At 33.8% G+C, this 13,641-nt stretch overlaps 1 protein-coding gene across 18 annotated transcripts in view; it reads left to right on the top strand.

The window, feature by feature from the left end:
- The window catches only part of CDH12 (cadherin 12), a 989,627-nt gene that overhangs the window by 974,564 nt on the left and 1,422 nt on the right, over positions 1-13,641 (top strand). For all 18 annotated transcript variants that reach the window (XM_085001686.1, XM_021077037.2, XM_085001675.1 and 15 more), the window contains 3 exons: positions 3,379-3,500; positions 6,164-6,281; positions 10,671-10,922. In XM_085001686.1, coding sequence (XP_084857812.1) covers positions 3,379-3,500; positions 6,164-6,281; positions 10,671-10,922 — 492 coding nt within the window. The remainder of the gene's footprint in view (positions 1-3,378; positions 3,501-6,163; positions 6,282-10,670; positions 10,923-13,641) is intronic.

The raw sequence follows: 13,641 nt of genomic DNA, 5'->3' as shown, positions 1-13,641 counted from the left end.
AAATTACAGTTTTAAACCTTTAACTAGAAAATGTTTTACAAGTATATGACAGAAGAAAGAATAATATAATGGGAAAACCATAAACGCATCAGTCATTTTTTTTTTTTTTTTTGCCTTTTTGCCCTTTCTAGGGCTGCTCCCATGGCATATGGAGGTTCCCAGGCTAGGGGTCTAAACGGAGATGTAGCTGCCAGCCTACAGCAGAGCCACAGCAATGCGGGATCCGAGCCATGTCTGCGACCTACACCACAGCTTGTGGCAATGCTGGATCCTTAACTCACTGAGCAAGGCCAGGGATTGAACCTACAATCTCATGGTACCTAGTCAGATTCGTTAACCACTGAGCCAGGATGGAAACTCCCCCATCGCTCATTTTTGACAGTATGAATAACTTGTCTTTGTTGTTATAGTTTTCCTCTATTCTCATTTTGGATGTTTATTTTGTAATTGCCACAGAGATGACTAGTGGCATTTAATATTCAGTAATTCTACAAATCCTAGAGTTCACAGGGAAACCTCACACAGCAAAATATTTGTCTTAACTAAAAATACCAAAATCACCCCTTTGAGAACACTTTTAATAAGATGTTATAATACTGATTATATTTTTGTAACATGTTACTCTTCAGGACAGATGTTAAAGTCTGTATTACAGGAGGATAAATATTTAAAACTACAAAAACAGAATTTCTCATTGGAAAAAATATCGGCTGAAATTAGTAACACGTATATGCAGAAAAAAATAAATAAAATGCTCATAACCTTAAAAATAAATAAATAAATAAATAAATAAATAAATAAAAAACAAAAGTAAATCTGGGAGTTCCCACTGTGGCACAAAGCATTAAGGATCCAGCATTTTCTCTGCAGTGGTATGATTTCAACCTTTGTCCTGCTGCAGTGGGTTAAAGGAGGCAGTGTGGCTGCAGATGTGGCATAGGTCACAGCTGCAGCTTGGATTCAAACCCTGGCCAGGGAACTTTCATGTGCCATGGGTGTGGCCACAAAAAAAAAAAGCAAGAAAAGGAAATCTTTATTATAAATATAATCATGAGAGGTCTTATCTTTTGGGATACATTATATCCTCATACTAACTTAATAAAAATCAAACTGTAATCCATGGTGTGTATGGGCCAGGGGAACCCTCTCTTCTTCATATGTAGTTAGGACTTGTAAATTTTGTATGAAGTAAAATAGAAAGTAGAGACTGATTTGTGCATTGTACAGGCATTGAATAAGTTAATACACAGCAGAGTTTAAGAGCAGGGACTTGAAACTAGATCGCTTGCATTTAAAACCCACCTTACCACTTTTAACTTGTGATTTTTAGAAGAGTTGCATCATCCTTCCTCTGTGGTTCAGAATTCCACATAAAATAATGGAGATAATAATAGTTTTTATATTTAAGTTCCTGTGAAATCTAAACAAGCTCATCTATGAAATATATTTTTGAGAATAGGTTCTTTATAAGTATTATGAAGTATTCAGTGTTGATTTTGTGTAATGTTTGATAATTTCCAGTTTGTTTAGGAAAGTGAACCTAATTCAACAAACTTGTCATTTTTATCCGTGTTGTATGACATATGGATACTTAATACTAATAACAGAAGCTAGACTCGATAATCTCAAGTTAAAGCTCCAACAAGAGGAAAGATTATTTACCCAAAGTGATCTAACTTTCTGTAAAATACCATCACATTTAAGACACCAAACTTAAAAACTTATGAATTAGCACCTACTCCTACCGTAAGTTGAAGAAAGATTAAATAACTTATGAAAACTGAACTTAACCTTTTCTGTCATATAAGGTAATGCCATATGACCAATATTAATTTTTGAATAATAGATTTTTTTTTTTGTCTTGTCTTTTTAGGTTTGCACCCATGGCATATGGAATTTCCCAGGCTAGGGGTCGAATTGGAACTGTAGTCGCTGGCCTACGCCGTAGCCACAGCAACGTGGGATCCAAGCTGCATCTGTGACGTACACCACAATTCACCGCAACGCCAGATCCTTAACCCACTGAGAGAGGCCAGGGATTGAAACTTCATCCTCATGGATGCTAGTCAGATTCGTTTCCACTGAGCCACGATGGGAGCTCCTGAATAGTAGCTATTTTATGCATCCTTCTCCAGGATTACACATAACACTTTCTGTAAATTCAACCCATATTACAAAATATACCATTTATCCTCAGTTTATGTTGTCTGTGCTTGTACTAGCATACGATTATGGATTTCACTGTGTCATACATGATTATGTGAATGTTTAAGCTACTGCTGACAGTGCTTTTACTTTTTAAATAAATTTTAGCACAACAGAATATTGCAGGCTTGTCAGAATCAGTCATGTGGTAAGATTTGTATGCATCTTTTAAAAAACATCAAGGTAGAAGTCTAAAAATATATTACTGTTATGAGTCTTCAGTGGTTCTACAGATAAAGAATTTAACACAGTAACCAATCAATAAATAATGTCTGGTAAAATAAACATAATATTTGCATGGCCGTAATCCGGAGTTTGAATACAAATTCCCCATTTCTCTAGATATGTGACTTTGGACAAGATTCTTCAACAACTTGTGTACTTTATGCAACTGTAAAACTTCATTAGGTAAAATTTTTAATAAATAAGTTAAAACATGTGCATTATGTTATAGTTATTTCTGATCTTCTTCAGCAAATGACAGAGAGGAAGGTAATATATCAAAGGCTGGGGCTAAAAATTTTGATGGGATTTTGATAGAGACACTTTTTCAAACTAATATTTTTTTGATACTGTAAAAGAGAACGGTTGTTCTTTCCTTTCTCATTACCAGCAAGTAGTTTCAGGGTGCATTTTAACCTTCCATAATCTATCTCGTAATTCTACTGCCTTAAATTTATTTTAATTTTCATTTATGAAAAGCTATCTCTCCTTCATTCTCTTTGTAATTTATCATCCCTTTTAGAAGGAATCGTTTTGAGAGAATTATTTAAATATATAGATGATACTATTCACTGAAGTTATAAGCACAACATAGAAAAACAGATGTTTTACCCAGTTGAAAAGTATCACTATTGGTGAAGATTGGTTCTGTGAACCAACCCTGGTTTGATGGCTACACATGTAATAAAATAACAGCTAAATGGTTGACCTTAATTTTGGTGGTAATTTTCAGGGATAAGCACTGGTCCCCTAACAGCAAAACATTGTTAGGGCATCTGTGGTCATCTTTTTAACGTTTATATTTGTCATAATACCTTAAAATTTCCCATAAAGGAAAGGTCATTTGGATTATTTATAAAAGCTGATTTTTTAAAATGTGTAGTATTATTTACTGTAAAAGCTGTAACTGATCAGATTTTGTCATCTTTTCTCCTTTCATGTTTTTAACAGGTAATCCGTTATTAACCAGCAGAGTCAACATACTGATTAATGTCCTAGATGTCAATGAATTTCCCCCAGAAATATCTGTGCCATATGAGACGGCTGTGTGTGAAAATGCCAAACCAGGACAGGTAACTAACTGATCAATGCTTTTAATTAAGAGAGTATAAGGGCCCACCGTTCACATGTGTTTTAAGTGAGAAGACCATGCATGAATATGACACACATGGATCATATATCTTCATAAAAGAAGCCATAAAAGATAGTAAATTCTTATGAATTAATAATATATGTATGAATGTGGAGGAAATACCATGGGGATAAATCGATAATTGCCTAGTGAGTATTCTTTGTATAACTAAAAGTTCCAGGATTGCAGATTCTGCTGTTTTTCTGCTCCTTTAGTATGGAATTTCTAAAGAATTTATGACTATAAACCTAGTTAGTAAGCAAACAACTTACTAACATTCTTCCAGAGTATTTCTTGCTTTGCTCCTGTGGTTTTATGAAGGGGTACATCGATGCTGTTCAGCCCATGAAAAATGGAAAGCTTTCTCTGGTGGCCTTCAGCAGAATACCTGGGTTATTTAAAATATCTGATTTACATTTTCCTGCTAAGTATTGCTCTAGAGGGATATTCTAGTGGGGAGAGGATGTGAGAGAGGACTACATAGTTAATGAAAGTTACTATCAAAATCCTAGATTTTATGCAGCAAATAGTGGGTAGCCTGATTTTTTCTACACTATTATAAAGGAATGGATGAGTATATAATATGGGACATGATATAATATACTAGGAATTCAATTTCAGCGAATGGTAAGAGTAAAGAAGACAATAAAGACCTATTGGATCATGTTTAAATAAAAACAGAAACCTGAAATGTAATATATGAGCATTTTCTGCTTTTGATTCAAGCCATCTTGCTCCATTGTGTAGGAACTATTGTTCTGGACTGTAATTGAATATGCATGCATGTTTGTATTATATATGCCTTGTCTGTCTATCTCTCTATATCCCTCTCTATCTATCAGTCCTTCTATCTGACTATCTATCAAAAGAAATAAAAGGAAAGATGATGCTATACAAATTGATAGTGATTTATATGGTGAACCAACGAAGTATACAAGGTATTTTCCTTTGAGCAGTAACTCCCAAGTGTCAATTCCAGATAAGGACCAGTTAATGCCAAGAATTTCATCTCTGTATACTGTTTTAAAGGACATTTCTACATTCTAAAGTTATTTTCTTGATAAGTTTTGATGTTAAATGCCTTTAATTTACTAAATAATTATGCTAGTTGATAGCAAAGGCAAATCAAAACAAAACTTGACTAATTAATCCCCAAATACAGTGATCTGAGTACATGGTTTTATGTGAAGGAAAATAGAACTTTACAGGGTCTATATGGTAATTCTTTGACTAAATTGCCACATTCCATGATTCGACTTTCAGTATTGAACCCATGACACTTATAAAGGCTAAATAGATCCTTTGGGACTGATTCACACACTGAAATAGGGAGCTGAAATTCTCATTACAGGATTCATTGTCAAATTACAAATTAAGTAGCACTGCACCAGACATTTAAATACTCAGTATATACTTGTGTTTGTGTGTGTTCCTATGAGTTGCCTACGAGTACACACAGCTATATGAGAAGGTAGATCATAGTCATAAGATTTTTTTTTTCTTTTTTTGGCTGTGCCCACAGCATACAGAAGATCCTGGGGCCAGGGATTGAACCCGTGTCATAGTAGCCTCTGAACTACAGCAGTGGCAGCACACTGAGCCTTTACCTACTGAGCCAACAGGGAACTCCAAGAATGGGTTTTAACTGTGCAATAAAAATGAAAATAGTAGATAACTCAAATGTTTAATGGCATCACTCTAAAATCACATGATGCAATCTTTGCTCACTGAGACCAGGATGTTTGTACTTGAAATCTAAGGTTTTCCTCTGGAAGATTTGAATTTAGTCTAATATGTGATCACCTGAGCAGCACACTGCCCTCATCCTCTTCCTCACATATTTTCTGAAATCCTTCCGAATGCAAAGCCATTGGATATGCTAATAAATAAATAGCTCTAGGCCATTCTGATTTGCTTATCTACATAGTGAATTATCAACTTCATAGTTTGGCTCTCAGAAGTTAATCTTCAGATTCTTAAGGACATCTCACTGAAGTATCAGAGTTTTCACAATTTGTGGGAGCAATTTAGGAAAGCTTTTGAAACATGGTTAGTCATCCTTCTTTAGGAAAAAAAAAACTCAGCGGAAACAATTTGTATTCTTAATCGTTGGGGGGAAAGCAGCATAACAACAAAAACAGTTTATAGACTATGTATCTCTCTCGTCATTTTACTTATGAAAATAAAACTCATTCTTACACAACTATACTAAAATTTTGCTTCACAAGGACTTTTAAATAATAAGAGCTTTTTTTTTCCCGTAAGCATTTTCATATTTAGGTTAGAAAGCATTTATTTCACCTAATTTAAAAAGCAAGCAAGTACATTTTAATTTTATTTTGCTTATTAGTGAGAATTTTCAATGTTGTTTACCTTTTTAGTTATTTAGAGATTGATTTGGAATTATCCCATACCCTGTAACTGTAAAAGTTTAGCTTTTCGTTTGTAAAAATTATTTGTAAATAATTGGCCTATTGGTATGAATCCTAAAAATGTCAGTTCCATCTACTTGCATGTTTCATTAAATTAATTTATTAGCCTGGTAAGTAGTGTTCCCTTTGAAGCTGATGACTGATTTCAAGTCTCATCTCAACTTTGTTGCAGATAATTCAGATAGTCAGCGCTGCAGACCGTGATCTTTCTCCTGCTGGGCAGCAATTCTCCTTTAAATTATCACCTGAAGCTGCCATCAAACCAAATTTTACAGTTCGTGACTTCAGAAGTAAGTTTAATGACGTAAAAATGTACCTCTTGTCATGCAACTTTGTAAAAGGACACAAATGTAGAAATCAATGCTCTTCCTAAAAACAAGTTCATGAAATATAGAAATCTGTGTTTGAGAAATACAAAATATCAAGACTATGAGTACGCTAAAATATTTAACCTATATGGGCTCTATCTAATGAGGCAAATTACTTCCATTTGTAATGTAAATATTCCCTTAATGAGTCAAGCAAACAATAGACCATCTGGGTAATTGAATACTTTCCATGTTTTCAATATATCATTTGTTTCTCATGCACTGATTATACATACAAATAAGTACTTTTTTAGTAACTGTTTTATTGAATAACACATGGTGTGGCACAGGTTAGGAATATAACCATTGTAATGGGAATGGTATAGGTTTTTACCCCCACTACAAATGGTTGGCACTTCAATATATTAAATTACGCTAAATAGTATTAATCTCATAGTTAAAATAAATTAACATCATAGTATTTATATTAAATAAAATCATGTAAATCATTTAACACAATGGCTAAAACATGTTGCCTTCAAGATAATTTTAGCTACCACTGCTACCATCTTATCCACACTTACATTTCTATAACCACTGCTTCTACCATCACTATTACCACTACTACGAAAATTAATATTAATATTTATCTGCAGCTATTGCAACTACTACAAAATATAAAAGACACTGGATTAGAAATATTAAAGCGAAATACTAATCAGATGTTCTGACTTTATTTGTTCTGTGACTTTGGATATTTTATCTCTTCTAAGTTTCTAGAGTCATAAAACAAGGAATGAAAACACCTGAGTTCTTAATATTGGGTAGAAGAAAAGCTAACTTTTTACTAAATTCTATGCTTATGGAACAAATGAACAAACCGGGATGAGGTGGATGATGTAATGATGATAAAAATCAAAGGATGTTTTGAGAAAACAGCTTTTTCTTCAAATACTTGGGGGAAGGGATTCACAGTCAGAGACGGAAATTCAGTGAGATTTGCTGCATGTAACAATGCAATGTGAGGAATGACTGGGAATAAAACGGTGTCCCATTACGAAGAGTCTAGTCAGTAGGGATTCTGCATGTTTTATCATGAAAACTGGAAAATTTTTTTAGGAAGAAGTGGATAGTATTAGAAATTTTAATTAGAGCAGCATATCTAAAATAGGACTATCCAAGACAATCTAGACCACGTGGTTACTTTATCTATAAACCATTTAAAGTGTTATAATTTAAATCCAATAACCCAAGAAAGAGAAGTCTTTGTAGGTTTACATATGAGTATAATGTGTTCAGATTTGCATTTTAGCAGAATAGTTTGGATGCACTGTGTAATAGACAATAGAGAGACATAAGACTGCTTCTGATACCATTGCAGAAATTGGGTGAGAGAGTCTTGGCTTAGGGTAATGGCTGTGAGGGTGAATGTTAGTTTCTGGAGAGAGAATTCATAGAACTCGATCTCCTAGATACCATACGAAAACATGATGAAGAGGACTAGTCAGCCTTCTAGATGACTGGCTTTCACAAATAGGTAGATGGTCATGTCATCCAGCAACGAATAGTGACTACTTTCCACAATTTTATTTTGGCTGGAGAGTCTATATCTGATTAATCATGATAGTACTAATTGGATCATCTTGCCTCATAATATAGTGTTTTCTCATGGTCTGAACATGTATTTACCACTCGTGCTGTTTACCATATTCTCCATTTTAAGTGTAATTGTAAGTTTTTTTAAGTAGATAGAAACTATTTTTTTCACCATTTATTTTGGTGAGAATGTTTAAGTTCTACTCTTTTAGCAAATTTCAACTGTAATTACAGTGTTATCAACTATAGTCACCAGGATATACGTTAGATTCTCCTATGTTATTAATATTATAACTAAATAGTTAGTACCCTTTCACCAATCTCTTGCTATTTCCCCCACCTCCAGCCCTAGGCAACTATTTCTCTACTATCTGTTTCTAGGCATTCCACTTTTTCTTTAATTAGATTCTGCATATAAGGATGCTGTACAGTATTTGCCTTTCTCTGTCTGATATATTTCACCAGCATAATATCCTTCAGGTTCATCCATGTTGTCACAAATGGCAGGATTTCCTACTTTCTTATGCCTAAATAATATTCCACATATATATGATTTTTTTTTAATCTGGCAATCCACAGAAGCCATTTTACGGGTGAAAATGAGGATTAATATGTCTTTTCTCTTCCCACTGTGGACAGTATAATGAATTCTACATGGTCACATAGCAATAATAATAATGGGTTGAAAATAAATCTTTTAAAAAGGGAAGACTGCTGTTTGACATAACACATACAAGAATATCAAACACCTAGCTCTCCAAGTGCTAACACACCAGCTTGTCAGATTTTCTATTTCTATTAATCACTTTCACACAGGTTTCAGACTTTATTCCTTGACAGTTCCTTTCCCCAGACTCAAGTATACTGTCGTCAGTTGCTAAAGATTTCCATATTGATTCAACTAGTCCCTATTTTTCTATTCCTACTGTCAACACAGGAGCCTGGTACCACTGATTCTTATTGGGAATATCCTAATATATATTGGCAGCTTGATATTTTCTCTCACTAAAAAACATACTCCATGTAATAAATTTATCTTCCCTATTAAAAAAAAATGAACAATAGGATGGGTCTCTTCTGCGAAATGATATTCTGTAACTCACAGTTCATTAAAACTATTTACTGTATAAAAAAAATTATCTTCCCTGCTAAACTCTTATTGTGTAAAGTTTTCCCAGCTTGGTGCTTCCTTTTGAATTGGGTATAGAGAAGGTGCCTGATTTTTAGTTGTTTAGATTAGAATCTGTAAATATATGAATGGAATATTAATGAGATAGTAACTTTTTTTCTAACATACTTTTATTTTAATGAGTAAAGTATTTTTCTAAAATTATTTTTCATGATTCCAATGTGGGCATTATACATGGCTACAACAAACTACATTTATAAAAAGCAGAAAAAATTTTCCAAAAACAACTTTAATAGACTCAACAATGAAGTAGTGTTATGAATAAAACAAAATTTCGACTCCCATGTATATAAATATAAGTAGTAAAGAACACATGAATGCAAAATAACACTTTCAAAAGAAATATTAATTTTACTAACATAAAATTTAAAATTTAGGAGTTCCCATTGTGGCTCAGTGGTTAACGAACTAGATTAGGATCCATGAGGATGGTTCAATGGGTTAAGGATCCATTGTTGCCATGAGCTGTGGTGTAGTTCACAGAAGCAGTTCATATATAGCATTGCTATGGCTGTGGTGTAGGCTGGCAGCTATAGCTCTGATTTGACCACTAGCCTGGGAACCTCCCCCTATGCCCTAAAAAGACAAAAAAAATTAAAATTCATATTTCCTTGGATTATTCCAAGTAAATATTGCATTGTGGATTATATCAGAATTAAAATGAATTACTTTTGTAATTATATTAAAGTGATGCTTATAATTCATGATGTCTTAAAATTTTAATGAATCTTGATGTTATTAACACACTTTATTTTTCTTTCCATGTTTCTTGTGCCATCTTACAAAAATGAAAATGTATATATATATACACATATAAATATACGCACATATATATATTTATATGCAACATAGCTATGGATTGGGAAAAAATAAAAAATCATTTTATCTGAAACAGTATATTGATATTTGTTGTAAGAATATGTTCTTAGGTAAGATGTTATATAGATTCATTCTCTGTAATCTTTGTTCTAAGATTGTATGTAAGATGTAAGAAAATACCCACAGAAGTATTTTTCTCTGTGAAATTTTGATGTCAGAAAAAAATTTATGTCAGCTTGACATACTTCTTGTCTTATAAGCCATTTTATATTCTTTCTGAATTGAAAATTTAATTCTTACATCAGACAAAATTAACATTTCTTAGAGTCCTCGTCATGGCTCAGCAGTAACAAACCCAAGTAGTATCCATGAGCATGCGGGTTTGCTCCCTGGCCTCACTCAGCGGGTTAAGGATTGGGTGTTGCCATGAGCTGTGGTGTAGGTTGCAGACACGGCTCAGATCTCATGTTGCTGTGGCTGTGGTATATGTGGGCAGCTGCAACTCTGGTTAGATCCCTAGCTTGGGAACTTCCATATGCCATGGGTGTGGCCCTAAAAAGACCAAAAAAAAAAAAAAAAAGATTAATCTTTCTTTTCCTAAGGTTTGTTTTGATTACATTTTGGAAGATTTCGTAATGATAAAAGAATTAAAATATAGATGTATTTTACTGATTCAAGAGGAGCTCCCTATTGTTTAATAGATACCAACTTTAAGATTGAAGAGAAGCTCATAGTAACCTTCTAATCATAAATGTCATGTTTTGTAGACAACACAGCTGGAATTGAAACACAAAGAAATGGATACAGCCGCAGGCAGCAAGAGTTGTATTTCCTCCCTGTTGTCATAGAAGACAGCAGTTATCCTGTCCAAAGCAGTACAAACACAATGACTATTCGAGTGTGTAGATGTGACTCTGATGGTACCATCCTGTCTTGTAACGTGGAAGCAATTTTTCTACCTGTAGGACTCAGCACTGGGGCTTTGATTGCAATCCTACTGTGCATCATTATACTCTTAGGTTGGTTTCAATATTAATTACCTATTCTCAATATCTCTTTCTCTCTCTTTCTTTTTCTCCTATTTGTGTATCTCTCTCCTCATCTTACCATGTAAATCAAATTTCTCCATCGAAATGCCACATCTGGATAGAAAGAAGACATCTAGATTGAATTATATTTTTATTAAAGTTTATTTTCTATTTCCTACATATGGAAATATGCCAATAGAAACAAATAAACAACATCATCAAAAATATAAAAATATTTTCAAACCCTAAGGGATTCTCAAGTAATAGTTTGTGGCATTTGTTGCAGTGAAATTTTCTATGACAAAATATCCCATTTTCAGCAATGGTTTCTTAGTTCAGTTTTTAACATTCTAGTAATCATTGCTGCCTAATAAAGTATTATCTAACCTTTACAATTTTATAAGATGAGCAGTAGTTCTCAAATATCAGTCCAATAAAGAAAGGAAGAAAAGGGAAAGAACAGGAAAGAAATAGAAGCTAAAGACATCTATGAATATGTTTTTTTTTTTCTTTCTAAAATGCCAGCCAGAAGCAGTTCTTATTCTACTTTTCTAAGATCTCCTCATATCAAAACCCTATCCATTCCCACTAGAACATGACAGAACACACTAACATATCTAGAAGCCCAGCAAAGGGAAAAGATTGAAGTAAATGTATTCTGTAACATCTCTGTGAGAATGAAAACCTACTTTAGGGGTTCCCTTTTCCATCAATTCTGTTCAGCTGACTCCATTTCATTTATAAATTTGCTGCTGGGTTCACAAAAGCAAAGAGAGATTTTTCTGTCTTGCCAGTCATTCTTTTAAATTAAAATTGCAAGAAAGGTGTAGCTGGGCACTGTGGAATCAGCTTATATATACATGCTTATTATTTAACCAAAATATTCTGATGAATGTAGATACCTACCTTTATCACTAGGATAAAAAATACAAAATTATAAAAATTACTAGGATATAAAGCATGGAGTAAGACATTGTATCATAGTTTGTAAAGAATATTCTCTGAATCAGAAGATCATGTTGGCTTGGAGGGTAAAGTTCTAGTCCAACTTGCATGAGGTAGATATTAATTCCATACAAGTTCAATTCCAATACTTTGTTCTCCTTGGTGTGTAGAACAAAGTATTCTTTTTAGCCTTATAATTTAGAATTATATCTGGCATCTGTTTGTGCTAATGATATAAACCCCTTTAAAAGGGAGGATTCAGAATAATAGTCTTACATCTTAAATTGAGCACAATCATTTAGGTGTTTAACTTCAAGTGTTTCTCTCTCATATTCCTCTCTTCTCTAGGAGCTGAGTCCCAGAGTATTTCCTTGTCAACCTAACATGACTTTGCACATTCCGAATGCTCATCTTTGGCCCTCATACAGCTTAGCAATTTATGTTGCTCAGGTCAACCTTATCATGTACTGTCATCTGCCAGCCATTCATCTAGATGATTCCAAGTGTCCACCATGCACCTAAGTGTGAATTTCTAGCATGGCAATGAATGTTGGCACTCTTGGTCTTGCCACGAGGTCTGCTTACAAATCCATCTATGCTTTGATCGCCTTTACCAATCTCAGACTCCTTTAGATCTTCCAGCTTATTCTTAGCCATTTTTATATCTTTCCTAGAGTAAAGGGAAGCATGAGAATCTTGGGGAGCTTGGGAATGTTTATTTGGCCCTCAAGCACATCTAACTAGTCTCTTTCTAGGTCATAGTAATTCTAAAGTCATTTTTTACATATGCTGAGTTTCTCCATGAGTTTTACAGTCTCCCACACACTCTTCAGGTGAATAAACAATAGTCTTTTTAGTGCTGAGATTTACCTAGCCTAAACCCCAGGAGGAGTGCAGAGTGCTAATCATCTCCCCAAGGCCTATTGTAACAGAAATTCTGCCTGTATCTCCTCTCTAATTTTGGAAGGAGGGGGAATAAATGCACTTCTATCACCATGCAGTACCCTCTACTTTTTAATCAATTACAAGAGTCTTTTCTTTCAGACTCTGCTGAGGTAAATCAAGCATACCTTCACTTTCAATCTTTTGCCACTGCTACAAAGGAGAGGGTGTATAATGCCAAGCAAAGCTGAGGATTGATGTCACGGCATGAATTTATGCTTATTCACCCCTAGAAACATATAAACACTACAGATTTAATGATAGCCATAAGTCCACTGGGAACAAAGATATTCAATAGTTAGAGTCTGTGAATTAATCGATTCAGTATATTATCATGCTTCAAGAAGGTAACCTGAATACTAGGCATTTGGTTTGAAAATATAGCAGGACACAGAATTTAAGTAATTAGAAGTCTTATTTGACACATTTGGAAAACTAAGGTCTTTATATTCTATATTCTTCCTTCTCTTTCTTTTTCTTACTCATAGCTTTGAAAAGTGATTATCACATGACAATGTTTATTTCACTAGAAATACGGTAATGTTAACAACTGAGAAATCTAGGTATGAATCATAGCCAAGTGTTACTTGCTACTTAATGGCTACAACATTCAAGTTTTATTATGTCAATGCTATACAGCTCTCTGTATGATTGGAACAGCCATTCCTTTTTTTGTTTAACTTCATAAATTACACTTTTTACCTGACACTGAAATACTTAAATATTATACCTGTTAAATATAAGGTTATGGCTGTTTGATTTAGTGAATAGTAGTCTATGGTTTCAATTAGTTACAATTTCAAAATGAAATTAAATTGAAACA

This window comes from Sus scrofa, chromosome 16 (assembly GCF_054392235.1).
Source record: "Sus scrofa isolate SSC_HxYL_T2T_F1_AM1 chromosome 16, Sscrofa_HxYL_maternal_Yorkshire_Landrace_v2.0, whole genome shotgun sequence".
Lineage (NCBI taxonomy): Eukaryota > Metazoa > Chordata > Mammalia > Artiodactyla > Suidae > Sus > Sus scrofa.
The sequence above is the reverse complement of the archived record's forward strand: the minus strand, read 5'-3'. Positions and strand labels throughout refer to the sequence as shown.